The sequence below is a fragment of the Phycodurus eques genome, chromosome 8 (genome assembly GCF_024500275.1).
Source record: "Phycodurus eques isolate BA_2022a chromosome 8, UOR_Pequ_1.1, whole genome shotgun sequence".
In the NCBI taxonomy this organism is placed as follows: Eukaryota; Metazoa; Chordata; class Actinopteri; order Syngnathiformes; family Syngnathidae; genus Phycodurus; species Phycodurus eques.
Window position 1 is genome coordinate 29,413,488 of NC_084532.1, and position 20,906 is coordinate 29,434,393.

Consider the following 20,906-nt stretch of genomic DNA (forward strand, 5'->3'; position numbering starts at 1 on the left):
CCATACATATCCATAAAGTGTTCTCGTTTGTTGCGTCCTAAACTTGTCTGACTGCCAACGTGTTGGCATTTCTGTTGGCGAGACCCTCTTCCTCGCCTGCCCGTTGAAAAACTTACGTAATGGATACATTCGTCGATGGCAGTAAACGCTTGGATTCCAGTTGACGAATATAAACGTCCATGGCAGTGCAGGAGTTAACGTTGGCCATGACGGTAGTACATAGGGAACGAAATACTTTTTTTGAGCTGGTACTTGGTGTGAAACGTTTGAGAAGCACTGCAGAATAGAGAAAGCGCTCACTTTGTTCAGCACAATGACGGCTTCTCGCTCCCTGGCGCTGACGTTGAACGTCTGCGCCTCCTCGGCGTCCGTGATGGTGAACTCCAGCAGCGCGTTGTCGCCCACGTCGGCGTCGGTGGCGGTGAGACGGCCCACCTCCACGCCAGGCGCCGCCAGCTCTGACACGGAGAACGACCATGCGCCTGCGAGTGGAAAAAAAAGAATAAAAAAAGGTAACGAGGTGTTAATGATGATGAAACTGTTGTTGAGCGCAAGGGCACGATGACACTCATTAGTGACATCATTGCTGATCCATCATGCTTAACACTTTATTGAGCTCAATGTCACATGGTTCCCCGGGGCACAAATGTGACGCACACAACATTGTGGAGCAACCACATGTTAGATCAACTTTGAAATAAGGGACAATTGTGGAGGGGTTCTGAGGAATGGCAAGACACACCGTCTGGAACTACTAAGTCACACGGTTTTAAGATGGAGGCACACAACATTGTGGAGCCACCACATGCCAGTCTACTGGAACATATGGGACTTTCACGGAGAAATGTGGAGAAATGGCAGAAATGGAGGCAGACCGGGTTGAACTCATACGTCTCGTAGCTCCCCAGAACACGAAAATGATGCACACAACATTGTGGAGTGAACATATGTCAGAGTACTGTAAAATAAAATGGACAAAATGGAGAAATGCGGAGAGTTGGCAAGAATCGTAAATGTAAAGTGGGCAAAAAAAGACCTGTTGCCCCTTGGAACATAAACATACGTTATTCACACAATATTGGGGAGCAATACTTTGTTTTTTTCCCCCTACAGTACCATACCGTAGAGAGGGGTAAAACATTTATTTTGTAGCTGTGAGCGCTGTCATGGAAGGAATTCAGCTCTTAAGTCAAGGCAGACTTGCATTTTTTCAATGCAACTTTGCCGCCTTGTGCGAGTGAAGCGCAGCGATTCGCTTTTAACCCCAACGAGCGACCTTGCTGACGGTTAACGACGGCTGGATTATAATGAGCGTTGAAAAAAAACAAAAAAACGACACGTAAAACACACAAAAGAAAACACCGATTCGCATTCAAGCGCGTCGCTTTAATTATCTCACAAAGACAAGTTGACGACCTCGGGCTCGGCTTTATGGCTGGTGAAGGGCGGCGGGGTTCACGGCAGTCAGATTAAAAGTGAATAAATAACATACTGGCGGCATGTTAATGTTCAAGAGCGTCAATAAAGCCACGTACGGCGGGAGAATAAATCACAGGGACGGACGAGCGTCTCGTCGCCGATTAACGCGCAAAGCACTCAAATATTAATAGCACGATCCGGGGAAGGGGAGAGACAAGCTATTTCACTCGTGTGTGTGTGTGACAAGGCGCGCTCCGTCGGAGGCGTTCGAAAGGTCAAGTGTCGTGTTGGCGCAGGTTAGCGAGATGGCGCTACGCACAATGCAGTCCGGTTAATCCTTGAACGAGCTCAGCCACCGATCGGCAGAGGGCATTAGGGAAGCAAATGCAGTGATGCGCGACAACATTTTGGCAAAAATGACAAGAGTATTTTCTCAAAATTATTTTTAAAAAGTCGAAAGAAAAAGAAAGCAAATCCCCGTGAAAATTGAGTAGGAAATTGCAAAACAAAAATAAAGGAAGTATTATCTTCCAGCAACCTTGAGGGTCACAGCACAAGAAACATTTAAATAATATTTGGCAGAATGGCAAAGTATTAAAAATATATTTTTTTAAATGAAGCCTTTTCTCCAAACTATTACAGTTTTCTATGTATAATCCATGATGGGTTTTTTTTCATGTAAAATCATACTAAATTAAGAAATGTTCTTAAATGATTGCAAAATGTCTGCTTTGTGGAGGGTACCAAAATAAAGGTACCGTACCGTAGCTTGGGCTAAGTCGAGCGTACAGAACATGCTAAATGTGCCGAATGTGCATGTCACAAATTATTGTTGCTTGCCCACGCTAGCCCTTTGCCTCCGGCTATTTGTTTACATATTTCACGACCCGATCGGCCAACCAGAAACAACACGAAGAGGCTTGGAGGAAAACCACCAGCCATGGTAGTAAAAGCATAATAATAATAATAATAATAATAATAATAATAATAATAATGGTGAAGCAGCATGTGGCTCGTTGCCCCCAATTTCTTTTTTATTTTTTTTGTAGTTTCTGTTTAAAAAAAAAATCATCATTATCATGAGGCGGTTAATATTTAGCTGTTACCTCCTTTACTGCACTTCTTGGGTTTGCCAATGGTGAAGCAGCGTGTGGCTCATTGCCCAAGGTTACTTTTGGGGATTCTGTGTACCAAGTAACTGTAAAATGACATTTATGATCTTTGTTTATGAATTATGTTTGTGATCTGTGATCAAGTGGCAGCTAATATTTTGCTCATGTTATTCAGAAGACTTTGTTTACTGCATTCCTTGTGTCGGCTCGTGGTGAAGCGTGAGAGGGGCTACTTACTGCGTCGAAAGTGAGGCGGGTTGTCGTTGACGTCGCTCAGCCTCACGGTGACCGTGGTGGTCCCCGACAGGCCCCCCAGGTGGCCCCCCATGTCTCTGGCCTGCAGCACCACCACGTACTCTTCCTGACTCTCTCGGTCCATGTTGGGCACGGCCGTCCTCAGGACGCCTGAGCGGAGGGAGCGCAGACCCGAATCAGCGCGGCCGCGTCGCTCGGGATCAACGTCAAACTTTGCTAACTGGGACAATGAGAAGCGCAACTGCGGGCCAAATGTGTGTGTGCGTATGTGTGTGTTGACATCATACAGACAAGATGAGTGGACATGTGATCTGTCTGAGGCGCCACTGAAAATAATTGCCAGACTTTAGTAGGATATTGAACTAAAACGTTTGGGGTTCCCCCCCCCAATTGGTGGAGAATCACAGAAATTGAAAATTTTTACCAAAATATCTGACTTTACAAATTTGAATGCTTTACTTTTCATGGAAAATTAAAAAAAGGAAAACCATTTCCCACAACAATTCAGTAAAAAAAAATCCCACAAAATAAATGCTCATTGTTTTTATAATGTTTTTATTTAAAGGTTTAAAATGTTTAAAAATAATCATAATAATTTTATTTAGTTGCGAATAGAACAACAAGTATTTTTTTTTCTATATCCCATGAACATGGATGACAAAATAATCATAATAATAATAATATTGAAAACGAGATTTGGCCAGAACTGCAGAAATTAAAGGGTTTAACCTAAATACAAATTTTATTTTTACAAAGATTTGAATGCATTAATTTTAATGTAAAGTTGAAAAAAGGGAAAAAAAATAACATTTCCCACAAGAATTTAGTAGAAAATTGTACAGAATAATTAGGCACTTGTTGCTTTTGTTGTTCCCCCCCCCACGCAAAAACATTTGACAGGACAGAAAACCTTTCACGTTTCTACTGATTATATTACTTTTTTAAAGTAAAATTTAGTTGAAAAAATATATATTTTTGACCATTTAGCCGGAAATAGAACAAAAAAAAACTCATCTTTTTTTTCTAATATTCCACTAACATGCATGACAAAAAGAAACAAATTCTTGAAAACAAAATTTGGGTAGAATTGCAGAAATTCAAGGATTTTGCCAAAATATGTCACTTTTCTACTCATTTTAATGCATTACTTTAAACTCTCGCTATTCTCTGGGGAAATCCCGAGTCACCGACACAGGCCACCAAAATGGTTTAAAACTGCCTATATATGCCACAAGATGGCAGCAAAGCACTTCATGAAGCTCCTCAACTCACTTCACCAGAGTTCCTCGGCACCAACATGATGTTTTAATTGATTTTGCTTTTATTTTGTCAAGTTTGTTTTTTTTGGGGGGGGGGGGGGAGAATCACAGAGTGTAAAAAAAAAACCCCACTACTTTTCATGTGAAATTGAAGAAAAAAAACATTTTGTCAGAAATTGTACTAAAACAAAAGCAGAATTGTAAGTCACTTTTACTATTGCATAAGTTTTCATGTTCATGTCAAATGTTAACAAGGAAACAAATGAAAGAAGAGAAAAATTCCCAGAAGAATTTCGCTGGAAATACAAATACAGCAAATGAGACGCTGACCTGTCTGAGGGTCCACCGAGAAATATTCTTGCCCTTCGGTGATCGCGTACACCAGCTGGGCGCTGCTCCCGTACGAGGGGTCGTCGGCGTCCCGGGCCGTCACTCGGATGACGGACGTGCCTGCGGCGGCGGGTCGGAGGTCAGAGGTGCGGGAAATACACACTTTGCACTCACCGGCAGGAGGAGTAACATAGGATGAGCTCTGATGTTCGTCCGTATGTTGACGACGGAGAAAATACAAAATAAAAAATAAAAGCACGACGCTCGAAAGTGTCATGCGAGTATTGAAGTGGAGCGCGCAATGCAGATAGCAATCACATAATAGAATGTGATTACTATATAATAATGAATCGAGTCTCGTTTGTTCCATGACCACATTTGTAACTCAAAACACTCATCTCAAATAACCATTCCCTAGTTAAATAAAGAAAAACGCTTTGAATCCATTCCAGACTCCCCGAATAACCCAACAAAAACTTGCGTCATGTGTTTGTGAAAAAGGAAACTCGCAGTTTATAATACTGAACTTTAGAAAAGAGTCATAACTAAATAGCGTAAAGAATTAACCAGTTTGTGCATCACGATTCATTCATTGCGGCGCCTTTAGGTGTGCGCCACTTGGCCACCGGGTGGCAGTATGTGCGCCATAAAGAGAAAGAGAAGAGTTTCACAACTGCTGTATGTGACTCTGTTTGCCACAGCAATATTAGTCGTTCTTCGCAGAGGATAAAGGATATATGCTTGTGCGGTATTGTTATATTGTCTGCGTTAATGTAATTGCCCATAAACACCACAAGAGGGCGGCAAATCTCTACTTATGTAAAAAGAGCACTGTACAATTAAAAAGCCGTCAGAAAAATAAAGACTCAAGTACAGATACAGTGAACCGAAAAGTACAGAGCCTTGCCACGAAGAGCGGAAATTTGTCATTGGCGCCAACACAAAAAGGTTTGTAATTGCCTGGAGTTGCCACAGGATGGCAGCAAATCATTACTTATGTCTGAGGGAAAGTCCTCAACTCACTTTAACAAAAAAATAAAAAAATAAATAGGATTTTCCAGTGAATAACGGAATAGAAGTCCCCCCCCCCCCCCCACAATCAGCAAATAGGCAAATTCGTTAATACTGAATCGCAAATAAGTGGGGGTCACTCTACCTGGAAAAAGTGCAGTCATAAAGTTTTTGTACTTAGCTACTAGCCACCACTCATGAGAACAAACATTTCTGTTTCAAAGGCTGGACATTTTTTTGGTCTCAACAAGAGGAAACGTTCTGGAAAAAGAGGTCATCTGCTCACTGAATTCAAATTCGAGTATGACCGCAGACAACTGAGGCCTAACGAATCCGACTTTTTGCTAACGTACTGTACCTATGTTGGCCATCTCGGGCACGGTGGCGACGTAGGGCTCGCCGGGGAAGACGGGCGGGTTGTCGTTGATGTCTTGCACGCGGATGATGAACTGCGAGGACGGCTCCAGGGCGCGGCCCGTCAGGCGGTCGGTGGCGGCGGCGGTCAGGCGGTACTGGTCCTTCTCCTCGCGGTCCAGAGACTTGGTGACGTGGATGTTGCCCGTGTTGCCGTCGATGACGAACACCGAGCCCGCTCCTTCGCCCTCCAGCGTGTACTCGGTGTGTCCGTCCCCTCGGTCCGTGTCCGTGTGGAGCTGGAGGAGCGAACACAAGCGAACGGCTTGAGCGTCGGGAGCTAATTGACTCGCGTTCATTTGACCAGCGGGTTCTGGGATGAGAAGATTCATATTGTCATAGGAATGTCACATATGGTATTGAGCAACTGTTCACAAAAGAGGCTTCCAGCTTCTTCCTCCCCGTTGACGTTTACTATCAAACCCGACATGAAGCAAAGACAATTACAACTTTTGGTTTTTTAAAAACGACCACATACCATTGCCTTCGAAAATGTCCGCTTAGCTTAATGCTAACAAACAATACAAAATACCTAAGAGGGTCTAAAAATGAGCATCCACGGTCACGAGAAACAATTGAACGGCAATTCCATTCATTTTGCCGGGGAAAGATGATGTCCGACTTTCGAGCTGCACGACTTCAGTCTAGTACCACGTTGCGCCGCAATCTGCCAGGCGGCGCTGTGGTGAACTGGAAGACTTGAAGCGTAACGCAAAAAGAAGAAGAGGAGCCGGAGAAGGTCCCCTACTAAACTCCAGTCATAGTTGTTCCCGCAGAGGAGAGAGACGACAAGTCTATGCCTGTTTGTTTGTGTTGCTGCTCATGCGTGTCAAGTAGAAGTTGTTTGAAGGTGTAGAATTGCCGGAATAAAAATGCGATTTTCCGTTAGCCTGTGTATGGCGTTTCACATTATATGTTAGCATTAAGCTTGCGAACTCTCATTCGACGAAATGAGATGGTTCGGCGTTTAAATATCCAATGTTTAATCCTCCTTCGTTGTGCGCTCAGTTTTTGTGTTGCTGCTTGTGTGTGTTCAAATTGCAGTCATAATTCGCATCATCGTTTCTTCAACGATCAATACACAAGCGTCAACCATTTAGATGATAGCTCATGTTTAGTGTGAATGATCATTCTAATGCTGTTGTACTCTTTGACTGCTTTGAGATTCTCTTATGAGTCTTCAAGGAGCAACAGGTGCACGTTTCAGCAATAGTGTGGTGGGAACACAAACAGTTCTCGGGACTTTGGCATCAAATTTCAGGCTGAAAAGTGGCTAGTAAGGTATTTTTTATTGCCATCAAATGTCCAAATGGGTTACAATTGGACCCAAAATGTAAAAAAAACAACAAAAAACAGTCATGAGAGTGAAGCTTAATTGATCGTTAATGCAGTCAAACGTCATTCGTGATATAATCACGACCAATATGACAATAATATGATGTTATGTGGAGCTTGTAGCGCACATCATGTTAGAGTGTGACGTGCTCGGTCAGTCAATGAGAAACCAATGGTACCAAGTGCGTGTGTGTGTGTGTGTGTGCGTGCGCGCGCGGCGCTAATGGGAGCGTACCGATGCGTGCAGCTCGTTAACTCGACCCGACCACACAAGCCAGAGGAGGTCTCGTCTCCGTAACGTCCTACGTGCACACCACAACAAATCCCGCCAACCATCTGCTCGCTCTTCTCGCCAACCGTGTGAGGATGTTTGTCGAGTGTGTGTGTGTTTTTGTCATCATATAGAACAAGCCTGGACATCCAGAAAAGTGACTTGTCTGAGGCTCTACTGACAAATAATCGTGGTAATTGGTCAAAAAAAGGTTTTGTTTTTGTTTCTCTCCAGAAATGTAATCATGTTTTATGAAAGCAAAAATATTTTCAGCAGAATCAAAGCGGGAGAAAATGCAGTAATGCTGTGAATTTAATAGAAAATTGTTCCAAAAAAGAAAAAAAAAATGTGTTTTTTGGGTGAAGAACATTTTTCATGAAAGGAGAATTTGGGCATCATTGGAAAAAATTCAAGCATTTTCTCCAAATATGTCACTTGCTTCCAAACGAAAAAGCAATACTTTTCATGAAAAATTTCTTGTCAAAAATCGTAATCGTTTGACAAAACTGTCACTTTTCTACTCATTATAATACGTTACTTTTCCAATGAAAATTAAAATAAGTAAAATATTTGACAAAAATGTTTAAATTCCCCCCCCTAGAAACCACTGTATTTCACTGATATGGAGGATACAAATAATAATAATAATAAAAAAAACAAGAAAACAATTTTGGGGGAAGAAAATATTCTTTTTAATTGAAACTGAATTTGTGCAGATCTACAAAAAATCAAGCATATTACCAACATATAAATAAATAAAATGTATTGCTTTTTATGTAAAATTGAAAAAAAGATAATAAAAAAAAAGTTTTTTTTTTTTTACTTTTTTACTTTTCAGTTGGGGGAAAAAATGATCATCCCAGGAATTTTTCACCAAAAAGAGTGTTTCCCCCCCCCCCCACCCCCCCCCATATCAGTGGACTATGTGGCGGTTGGCGGGAAACAAAATGTATTTTTTCAATTCCGGACTCAATGATTTTTTTTTTTCTTTTTTTTTTCATATTTTCCATGGAAATAATGTTTTATAAGGCGTTGCCGCGTGAGCGTGCAGAAATGGCGCGGCCGCATATTCAGCTGCTGAGCTCTTATAACCAGCAACCTCGGCCGCCTCGGGCCACGTGCGCTCTTCGTAATCTCAGCCGTCTTACTCGCAAGCGTCCGCATATTTACATGCAAATCATGAGATCATCATCATATGTGGCTAAAATTAGGATGTCATTCCGAAATGCGCGCAGACCTCCGCCAAGGCCGAACTTACTATATGCATCCGGAATACTTTAAAAAGAACAAGTTGAAAAGTTTAAGCAAATTTTAGTAGGTTTAAATGTGTCAAACTATAGTTCCTTAGCACTACAGCAATATTATATATTAGACAAGGCTTTGGCCGTGGCACAGAACAATGAATAGGTGCCGCTCGATGTGACCCCAAGATCTCAATCAATCAAGATCGCAATCGCAGATGACATTACTTCTCTTATTTATGTATTCTTCTTCTTTTTTTATTTGGATTTTTTGTATGTCATATGGTCATCCGTGGACGTTGCAAAAAGTAAGAGTCCTACTTTGACAAAGTAAGGAGTAGATAGTTACAGATACAGTTTGGTAATGCAGGGAGTACAAGTCATCCGAAAAAGGAATTTCTGTACTCAAGAAAAGTACAGATACAACGAGGGACGTGGGCCTGACGCAGATAGCGAAAATCCACGCGTACCACGGCCACAGAAAACAAAGTCTGGACACTCTTTGAGCTCACCGCACGGACTACTCTGTCCTGGGTGAAATGCACATCGCGCGGGCGCACCTGCTCCGTTTTGGAAATAGTCAATTGCGTCACGTTGCAATGCATCGTGACTTTATGTGAACCCGAACGACGATATGACTTTGTTTTGGCGGCAAAGTACGACTTATGTCTCGATGAAACTCCTCGACTCACTCCAACATATTTCCCTGACGCCGACTTTGAGCGAACAGTGGCAAATTTGTGACTGGCGAACTGCGAATATGCAGGAGTAATGTTGAAATCATAACGTTCAAATAATACCTGCCTGACGACGTGCGGGCGTCCCTAATGAAGTGACCCGCGAGTGTGCAATATAGAGCGCGCATGCGTGCAGTCAGTCGGCAGGGGCCAACATAAGCCCGAAGTACATCTGTGCTGGCGGATAACGTTGAGGATAAAAAAATAAATAAAATCCTAATAGCGCACACAACACCCCACCCACAGTTTGCTCGATAAGCGATATTTTATTTCATTTTTTATTTATCCCTCCCTTGCCTTCATTTCTTCCTCAAAGACACCGTGCATCTTCGTGCGTGTGCGCGCGCGCGCGAGATCACACCAACCCCCTCCTGGGGCTCGGCGTAATTGTCGTCTCAGTCCTGCTGAGCTTCAGCCGGTGCGAAAAGGAAGCCGGAATGTTGTTGTTGTTGTTTTTTTTTTTTTCCTCTCTGCCTCGCAAACAAAGCGAGGAAAAAAAACAAAAAAAACCCACCAAAAAAAGCAGAATGACGCCCGCACAATCGCCCGCCACCTTTTGCCTCAAAGGTGGAGACAACACTTTTGGGCAACTGGAGAACGACAGTGGGCTCACTGCATGTTGGTCATTTTAAAATGCAAAAATGGACCTGCTTGATCAGTGCACAACTCTCATTTCCAAGATGGCTGCGCCCATGAAAGCAGGACTCGACAAATAAATCGCCGAGATGTAAACGAATTATATCGCAGCCGTCAAACTTGAAATCGCTCTGCTGCAAAATGACAAAAATTGAGTGAGCCCGCTCTTGTTCTCAGTGGCTCATGTCATTGTCAGTTAAAATTCACTCGTACTTTTGTAAGTATAGCAGTTGAATTAATACTTTTACACTACAAGTATCTGTAGGCCTACTTAAGTACTGAGCGTGAAGTACTTTTGCCACCTCTGATTTTCAGCCAAGTGACCCGAGCCGCAAGGCGAAACGAGGCTTCATTTTAAAACGTCGCCCCGGCTTTATTGCGCAAATATGGAAGCGGCGTTCGCCTGATTGCTTTAGCGCCGCTTGACAACTGTATCAATAGCAAACAGAGCGGGATATGAAACATTTATGAGGAGTACGCCGCGCGGCTAAGAAACCAATCTAGGCTGTCATTGTATATCGCGCCGGCTCCGAAGTGGTTGGCGGAGCTCGCCTGTTAGCGTTACGCCTCGCCACTTTGACTCGCTGCTCGCCGCGGCGACATTCCGGCAAAGCTGTCAAATGCCACAGGTGGGGCTGCTGCTGTGGGGGCACCGTGCTTCCGGTGGGCATCTCCGGCACTTTGCCGGTGTCAGGCGTGAGAATAAGTCTGCCTAAAAAAAAATAATAATAATGGTTATGCATGGTTATATAGTAAGCGGAATTATTGGCGAGCCGTCGGCGCAGAGCCGTCAAACTTCACCGACATGCGCGGCCCTCGTGAAATGACGAAAAGAAGCCCTTCTTTCACAATTCAGTGTTGCACAGCTGTCGGGTATACAGCGCGTGGTTCGAATTTGCTAACAATCGGACAAAATCGCGATATAGTCTTCGAAGGATCCTAAAATGGCTGCTTCAAACCAAAATGGTAAACCTGCTGTGTCTTTTCGGGCATGGCTCGTAGAGATGTTTTTGTAGGCATACTCGACATGCCTACCAAATTTCATGTGGCTCGGTGAAACTAGATACAATGGCGGAATTTTGCAGTTATGCGGTTCATACTTTGGAGCCAGTCGTCAAACTTTGTTGCCATTCTGTGCCCGCACGTCATTGCAAGAACTAGAATTCTCCGTAATTTGGTGTCGTCCTTCTGTCTAGTATGTGACGTTCCAATTTGGTAGCAACTGGACAAAATTTCCAGGACGGGTTTGTTCTTGAAGGACCGCTGGAAATGGCCAAAATGGACCCTAAAATGGCCGCTTCACTTCCTGTGTCTTTTCGGGCATAACTTGGGAATTTTTTTTTTTTTTGCAGGTCTACTCAAAGTTCATTTGGTTCCACTTACCCGTCCGATAAGTACAGGTTCGGGTCCTCGGTACTCCTCTATGACGAAGAACTGGTTCCACAGCCAGCTCCTCTTCCGGCGAGCACGCGGCCTCCTGCTTTCTTGCAGATTGTCGTGGTCCGATTCGACCGGCCGAGGCCTCTCCTGACCCGTTTCGGAGACGGAGCCGAACTCGAGCGCGGCGGAGCCCTCTCCGCGGGTCCGAGCGCTCTTCCGGTGAGTCACGGCCAGTCCGGTGCTACGTTTGGATGGAGGAAGTCCAGCCAGATGTTGCGAGGCGACCGGGACGGCGCACAAGAAGAGAAGAAGACGGACGACGTGTCCTCTCATCGCGGAGATCTCAGTGGACGACCGGCGAGGAGATCATCAGCGGCGCGACGTTGAAGTCCATCTTCCTCATGCTGCACTTCATCACGTTGCAGGAATTTCTGTTTGTCCGTATCAGGTGGAGAAAAGTATCTGATTCATACACGTGTCTTTCCAAAAAGGGATCTTTGTCCTAAGAGAGAAAAACAAAAAGAATGTGCATTCAACAAAGCCTCTCCTCCTCCTCCTCAAATCATCGCAGAAAGATGATTTACACCGCGAGCGAAATTCCAAAGAGCGCAAAGCACAGAAGCCCAACAAGCAAAGCGAGACATTCACGAAGCAACCTTGCCATCTCGAAGTTTTGCAGACAGTTTTCATTGTCTACCCCCCCCCCCCCCCCCAAAAAAAAAAAACGGGGAAAGGTGACTCTTAGCATTTCGATGGGCAAATATTGACAAGGCTTCCATTCACTAGAAAGAAAGAACAAAAAAGAACCTGACATGCTTGTCTTGAACAATTTGGCAGTTACAATCGCCCGAGAGGAGGCATAATTAGCTCCTTAACCTTGTGGGCGCTATGATGACCGTTTCAACCATTTTAGCTGCGCCAATGCAAATGTCATGAAAACCTTCTTCTGATTTTGTCAACTTCAGCTCCTTAAATATGAAAATAATATCCTGTTTACTGTGCATCATACTCAATCGTGGCCACTTATGGCTAATTGAAACCCATGCAAGCTCAAATTTACTGCATTTGTGTAAAAATGGGTTTCATTCTCGAATCAAGACTTCATTTTTTTGCTGATGTTTTCTACCAAATGATGTCATTTATGAATTTTTGGACAAAGGAGCGTTTTCACGTAATAGTCTTAGTTTCCGAAAGAGTTGTTTCATGGCTTACTTGCTCCAGTGGAGCAAATGAATGACGCAGTTTACATTTTAAGAGGTGGAGACGACCATGGAGAACAAGTCCATTTTATTTGTGGAAGCTTTCTCTGGACTATTATTAGCAATCTAAGAAAAAAAGGTATTGACGATCTTTGTAATGAAGAACTGATGTTAGTTACAAACTTTCTGCAATAAAAGGTGCCCAAAACATTTTAAAACCATGTTAATATTTACAGACTATGGCTGAAAATGTCCCCGAACAAGCCGAAACGGCAGTAAAATCCAACCCGAGGCCCTTTCGTGATGTTTGTGAACAATGGACGCCAGGCTACTTCCGGGTGTCACGACTCGAGCGGCCTCCGCTGACCTGACCTGACCTGAAACCGTGACAAAATGTGCTGTGTCTGGGCTTGCTACTTGTAACTTTATTTCTTCATTTCGCCCTGGAGGACAATCGGTTCTGCAGTGAGACGGTAAAAGCAGGACAGTACCCGGTACAAGCGAAAAGGGAGCTAAGGGTCACGGGGGGGGGGGGGGTCTACAAAAACGACCATGAAGGCGATCTGAGGCAAAGTGAACACCACTCTCGTCTTTGTCTTTTACAAGAGATATTAGTTGGGATGAAGGGGATAGGACATACTCCTAACCATAAATAATAATAATAAACAAACATTTATCCAGTAGCCATTGGACTAAATGGGAAGTCAATTGTCTCTGACGGGCCCTTAAAAATGGCCGCTTCAAACCACTTAAGACTTTTTTAACTCAAGTTTCATGTTTTTAAGTATGAAATGAATGAATGATTTTTCAGGGAGAGATTGTTTTCTCAGTGGCTCTCAGTCCGTGTGTACGATTTGTTCCACTGGAAAGTTCTTGCGGCGTCACGGCGAAAAGCGCTTTTGTTGGCTGCCGAGTAAGAAGGACATATTTTCATCCCGGTTGGCTGTGAAAACATTTCATTTCAACAGACTTGAAAAAAGCAAGACCCCAAAGCGCGGCAGGATGATTGACTCCTGTGGGGATTTTTACAACTGGAACATTTGCAACTTTTGAGTCCAAATGAAAACGAACAAAAGATAGATATGATTATTACATTCAAATTATTATACTGCAATATTAGGATGAAAATTGCATTTGATGCATCTCTGATGGATAAACAACGGTTTTATTTTGTGATATCATCCTCAAAGGTGCAGGAATGTTTTGTCCACTTTTTTTCTTCTCAGTACGAGCATGATGCAAGTTAAACACACACGCGCACACGCACGCACACACACAGGGAACCCATTTTGTGTGCAGACATTTTTTTAGGGGAGGGGGTGGGGGGAGGAGGGGGGGGTTGTGCCAAGTTAACAAAACGGGTATTGTAAATAATTGATGGTAAACATTTATTTTGACATTTCACTTTTAAAGATAAAGAATTTTTTTATTTTTACTTTGACTCAGTACTTTTCCTTTTGCCAAAGTCTTTTTTTAGACAAATTTCATGCGAGGGGGACGGAGGGGGGCTGTGCATCCTTTTCATGCCAAGCTGAATATTATTTTAATCTGCGTGTACGTCTATTCATTTAAGTCGCCAACGGTGAGATAAAGACAAAAATAAGTTGAAAAAAAAGAAAATCATGAAATCACGTGTTGCTGATTTCAAAGTCCGGTAAGACCGAGCGAGCTGACTGCTTTCAATTCAAACTCGGCCCGACATTTGGCGCTTCCACGGCGACGTGCGCCAATTCATTGTCCGCTCAGAAACGTGTTTCCATACCACTGGCGCACGATTCTCCATAAAAGAACAATAATCGGCCGAGCTGCCGTTTGAGTGAGACTTCACCCGATGGCGGCGTTGAGTTGAAGGTAAAGATGAGACGGCGAATCTCGGCCGGTCACGACGATTATGAGGGAGAAAATGCCAATGCTTTGGAAGGCGGACAAGTTGAGGCGCCTGACGCCCGAATATTGTCTGTAAATGTATGCGATAAACAGTGTGTGTGTCGAGCAGACGTAGGAAGTATGCGTCACCGCCGTGAGAAAAAGATGACGACTTCACGGAGTGAAGGGCGAACGCGAAAAAAGCCAGACATTTACCGTGCATTTCTTAGTTGTATATTCGCGATCGTTTTGCCATCAAAGGCCCTTTTCAGTCAGACGAGCAAAAAAATACGAGGGTCCAAGTCACCGTTCTGCTCGACGTGTCGCATTTGACTCTTTTATGCTGCTTTTGGACCAGAAAACTTTTGGTTTTTGTTTTGGGTGGTTTTCCTTTGTTCGGTTCGGTGCTTTTATTTTCACACCGCACAATATTCTGTGGACCTTGAAAGATCAGCCAAAATGCTCTCCGTGGAACTCTTATTTGAAAAAGTCCAGCAGTGACTGAGCCAGTAAATAGTCGTTGTTGGGCAAATGAAGTGAAATTGGATCATTTGTGGCGGCAATGCCTTGGCACCCCGGTTGGGAATCGCTCGTTTAGTGTACGACTCGCTCGCTGACCCGATGCCCCCCCGGTTAGACGCCGACACTGGCTTTCGGTGACGGATGACCTCGCTAGCGACGGCCTCCTCCCGCCTCCGCCTTCCCTTAAGGCGTCCGTTCGATGGCTTCATCAATGACACCACCTCATCTCCTCTCCCCAAAATCGCGCTGCGACTGCTTCCTCTTCCGTGTCGGGACGGCTCAACTGAATCCGCCCGCCCGCTCTTCCCCTGCACCCCAACCCAATTTGCTGACATCTGTTATCTCCTCTTTGCACGCACGCAAAGCAAGCGCTCAGGCATTATCCACACACACACACACACACACACACACGCACACGCATGTGCAAAGAGATCTCCACGAAGTTGCGTGTGTAGGTCGGATTCAAACGCGGAAATTCCGCTACGTGCGTGATCAATGCGGCGGCTAAAACGCGGCGCGAACAATAACGGCGACTAAACAAATGCGCTTTGATCCATTTACATGCAAATGAGCCCCAAGCCGCTTTTTTTGATGACGCCGTAAAACAGCAACACAACATTGGCACCACAGTTAAAGCAGCGCTAGCGCTGTGTAATAATGTGTAATGTTTAAATTAAGCTTTTCAAAGTGATGCTACACGCCAGCTGGCGAAAGGGAACCATCTCATAGGTTGCGGCGTCGGTGCTCGACCCTGAAATAACGACGCACCGGCCGGGATCCTCTTGTCATGATACTGCTGTCGCGGTAGCACTAGCGCCACGGCTAACCTCACTTTGCACAGCAGCGTGCTGCTTCGCGCCGCAAACTTTTCCACGCGCATTTCTCAAGCGGACGAGTTCTAACGAACAGCACGTAGCAGGCACGGTGGTGTTATTCCGTTTCATCTCAGGCATCGTGCGGACAAACGTGACGCCGTCCGCAGCTGATGCTTTTCCGTTTTTGTAAGCATATCACCATGGAACTCAGCAATTGACATTAGAGCAGCGCTAAAGAATTGCCACCTGCCCCTGACTGCATTTCACTGCCAGTTTGAGTATTTGCCAAGCTTCTCAAACTGCCACTGAACTGCAGCTGGGAACGGGAAAAAAAACAAAAAACATTTGCCAAAGGGGAGCCCGTGCTCAAGTACTCGCGTCATAAGGCTAGCTAAACCACTACCGCAAATTGCGTTTTTTTTTTTACTTCATTCAAGAATCTGAAGTGCACATGGAACATGTAAAATTTGCAAAGCAAAATCAATCAATCGATCAATAAAGCAATAGCTTGTAACTTGCAAATGTGGTAAGTTGGGTCACTCGTAAGGCAAGGTACCACTTTACGTGACTTAGCTTAGCATTGTTAGCTTCCTTGGTATTGTCTTGGATAAGTCTAATATAATTATAATTATTCTTCAGATGTTTTTGTAATAAATTACCCGTCATACAAATGCAATTATTAAAATAACATGAAAGAAAAAAAAATCATTTCAATACTGTGTACTCATAAATGTTTACATTTTTTTAAAATTGTGAGTTGCATTTTTTGGCAAGTATATCGGTTTATTTAATGCATAACTATGATTATAGTCATTGAAATACTTTCATTCAATCATTTCCCAAGACAAACAAAATTGATGTTTTTTTAAAAAGGTTTAGTCTAGTCATCAGAAATAAATTTGAGAAAATAAAATCATAAAAAATCATTTAAATCATATATTTGACATTGTTAATTTTTGTACTATTAGATTGAAAAGAAAAATACTTCAAACATTGTATTATAGTAACTACTGTTATTTATTATTATTGTTAGTTGTTATTATTACTATTATATTAAAGAATTTAAAGTTACATTTAATTTAATTTAATTTAAATTATGTGACATTTAAAAAAAAAATATATATATACATACATATATATATATATATATATATATATATATATATATATATATATATATATATATATATATATATATATATATATATATATATATATGTGTATATATATATATTTTTTTTTTTTTACAGGACACATTATTACTATAGCATAACATTTCATCTAAATTGTGTCATCATTATCCAGGATCGGTACCAAGAGCACCCACTTAAGTTCCCAAATAGTGTCTGCTTCCTTTCACCACCACAACAACAATTTCCAATGCCAACGTTGTTCCCTCCCAAGTAGACGCTTGCCTCGTGGATTAGCACATTTCTGACGCCATTTATCATCATCCATATGTAACGCGTCACACTAGGCAATGTAAAAGCCTCTTTTTAAATCCCTCAAAAAACCAAAAACATAAAAAAGTGCATCTTTTGGAGCACTTTTGTCTCTGGCGGCTATTGTGCTTTTTTAGCACAGCTTAGCTTTGGCGGCTTTCTGTCTTTCAGGGTTGTTGTGAGTGTGTGTATATGTGTGTGTGTGTGTGTGTGTGTGTGTGTGTAAGGATGAAACTGAAAGCGTGATTTGCTGGTCGGGATGATGAGTGGCGACATCACTCCAAATGGCAAATCGCTGTTCCCGTCGCACTTTGCTCTGCATCAACTTCCATTTTTGTTAATAAAAATAGAACCCGCCGTGCAATGCATGCCAGGCTTTTTACATATAGTAGTGGATGGAGACACTGAGTAAGAGAAAGCGATGAACGGATGGATGGGTGGATGGATATAGATGGAGGGAGGGAGGGAGGAGCGGGGTTAGTGGTTAAAGTACATGCGAGGGTACAAGCTTGGCGGGCTGAAATGACCAAAGCGGAGACACATTCTGTGCCATTTGAGCATCTCTGGTCGCCTTAGCGCTTAAAAACCTCTCAGCCATCCTCAGTGCGCGCGCGCGCACACACACACACACACACACACACGCACGCAAATGGCACGCACACGTGCACGCACGCTCGCCCAAAAGGGTGAAAGGGGCTCATCCTAGCATTTTTCTTATGTGGACAAGACAAAATGTAACCATCAAAAAAATGTCCCCACAATAAAAAGATATGTCTAGATTTGTGGCACATAAAGATAGAAAGACAAGTACACACTTACACACAGAACTGCAGTGAACACCCGCTATTCGCGAGTGAAAGTCCGCGAGTGACTGAAGCCCCCCTTCAATGGAGTTTTTAGTTGTTCAACAAGATGGCGGAAAAGCACTTATAACCGAGAGGATCATAAAGCATCAACACCACGCATCTAGCAAGTACACAATCATGTCGCCATGTTACATAAATGACTGTCTTCAGTCGTTACATTATTCACACACAAACAGACCACCTTCACATGAGCGAGCATACAAGCCAAAATAACACGCTAGCACACGCTGGCTTTATATGGGGCAGTTTTAATTGTGCCCTTGTGAACTCTGCCTAGCAACAAGTGACCACGCAAACAAACGAGCCATGATGATGATCTATATTGCTGTTTGGTCATTCATTGCATGTCGTTAACGTTTTTCTTTGGCTTTTTCCCCAAAGAATCAGTGTGGACAAGAAGGTGAGAAAGCAAATTGAATAACTTTTCCAGAGTATATTTGTAAACAAGTATCTGTACTTCTACTTAAGTATAGTGTGAGCATTTACAGTGATTAACTTTTTACTAAGAATGCTGGAAAGTGCAACATGAATCACTAAACGTTTTATTACGTTTTACAGCTAAGAACAATTTCAAAATGTAATTCCAAAAAAATTGTACACCAACAACAATTAATTTTGTGTGACTTTTTAGACCGAAAAAATGATCATGATTTGTCATGAGCAAAGCATTATATTTAAAATTATTTCTTTTTATAACAATAGTTTTATTATTGTCAGAAAATAAAAAGGTACAAAAATATCAGAAAATATTAAATGTGATGGCAAGTTTTGTGGGGGTTCTCAAAAAGCCTGAAAACTGACCAAATTTAGCAGACGTTCGTGTCCTGATTTTAGGGGTGCGAAACTAGACACCCCAAAACTCAAGCCCCCAAGACCAATTTCACTGATCAACATGAAATTTGATGGGCATGTCTATCAAAACAGGACACGCAAAAAAGTCTCAAGGACCCATGCCTGAAATTGAACAGAAAGTCCACCATTTTGGGTTGAAGCAAGCATTTGACACTCTGGAATGCTGGGAAAAATGAGCCCTCGACATCACTTTTGCCAATCGACGCGACATGTTTCTCATAACTGGACGCACGGAAAAGTCTCAAGGACCCATGCTCAAAGTTCAACAGGAAGTCAGACATTTTGGTTTGAAGTGGCCATTTTTTGGGCCATGTCAGGGCTTTGACGGAGTTAGGAAATTAAGGTTCACTGAAACTATCATGATTTATTATTGCTATAATAACGCATGCATCAGCATAAAAACGTCAAAATTTGATCTATTTCAAAAAGGTTTGACTTGAATATTTTTGCAATTACAGTGAATCCTTGCTACTTCGCGGTTCGACTATGGCGGATTTACGACTTCACGGGTTTTTTAAGTGATTTATATATATGGACATTATTTACAGTATAGTACCCATCTTTATTTTTATATTGAATTTTAAAGTTTACTGCTAAGTAGTGTGCACTAATGTGATATCCCATGATATGATTATCCTATGAATAATATGATAGATAGGGTTTTAAAAGGTCAAAATACACCATAAATAATGAAATCAATATGGTGTCTCCACTTTGTGGAAATTCGCTTATCGCGCCCAGTCCTGGAACCTAACTCCCGCGATAAACGAGGGTTCGATTTAACGTGAAATATTTCATGATTATAATGTCTAATGACATTAGAAACCTGAAGTCGTTCAAGTGTATACATATTAATTCATCGCTGTTTGTAGTAAAACGTGAAGGAACGCTCCCTTTAAACATGGCCTGGACGGTTCATCAAGGATTTGCAATAGTGATGAGTGTTACCCATTGCCAGTTTCAAATGGGACGTTTTGAATTTCCTGCTTGCATAAACTAAGAAGTGAGTGGAAAATGCACATGAGCCAAACATCAGTATCACACACACACACACACACACACACGCACGCCCATCTGGCTGCGCTTGTTAGTGCTTCCCAAGTTAGCGGAGAGATGCACTAAAACAGCCCGCGGCGTGACCTTGTCTCGTTAAGAGGCCGGACAGTATAGAAATAATAATAATAATAATAATGATAACAACATGAAATAAAGTGACCTACTTGGTGGCCCCCTCCCACACACACACACACACACACACACGCCCCCACCCCTTGATGTGATTCACACACTCGTGCTGAGCCGTGCGTTACATCCAAGCCGACACTCATGATGATGATGATGATGCTGGGGCTGATTTGGCGCCAATGGCTGCAGGTGATGCTGTGATGATAACATCTATGATGATGATGATGATGATGATGATGATGATGGCGGCGAGCACCTCTTCCATGCACGTGCAAGGCAAAAAATAAGAAATAAAAACATGGTGGTGGTGGTGGGGGAGGGTGGGGGGTGGGGGGGTGGGGGTTGGGTGGGGGGGGGGGGGAAGAAGGAAAGAAAGTCAAGCTTGGATTTTCCTACCAGCTGCGTGCAGCTGAAAGCGATGCGGCGCATGGACGACGATGCTGAGGTTCATGTGAGCTTGACGTGAGGTCTGTCCCCTTCGCCCAGCCTCTCTCTCTCTCTCCCTCTCTCTCTCTCTCTCTCTCTCTCTCTCTCTCCCTCCCTTGCTCTCTTCCTCCCTCACTCATCTTTTCCCTCCATTAGTCTTCAGCGTGGAGGAAGAGGCTCTCTAAAAGCTTGCTATTTTTGAGGAGGGACACTTTGCCGAGCATTTAGGGGGCTCTCGCTCATGTACAAACCACACACACACACACACACACACACACACACACACACACACGCACACCACACACATACATGCATGCATCTACTCAGACCCGC

General features: G+C 43.1%; 1 protein-coding gene across 1 annotated transcript in view; it reads right to left on the reverse strand.

Annotated features, from left to right (window-relative positions):
- The window catches only part of LOC133406638 (cadherin-24), a 29,733-nt gene extending 9,088 nt beyond the window's left edge, over positions 1 to 20,645 (reverse strand). Inside the window, exons 1-6 of the mRNA XM_061684371.1 lie at positions 20,544 to 20,645; positions 11,404 to 11,902; positions 5,745 to 6,039; positions 4,376 to 4,495; positions 2,769 to 2,936; positions 301 to 482 (exon numbers count right to left, since the gene is read on the reverse strand). Coding sequence (XP_061540355.1) covers positions 301 to 482; positions 2,769 to 2,936; positions 4,376 to 4,495; positions 5,745 to 6,039; positions 11,404 to 11,733 — 1,095 coding nt within the window. The 5' untranslated portion in view covers positions 11,734 to 11,902; positions 20,544 to 20,645. The remainder of the gene's footprint in view (positions 1 to 300; positions 483 to 2,768; positions 2,937 to 4,375; positions 4,496 to 5,744; positions 6,040 to 11,403; positions 11,903 to 20,543) is intronic.
- Positions 20,646 to 20,906: the final 261 nt, after the last annotated feature.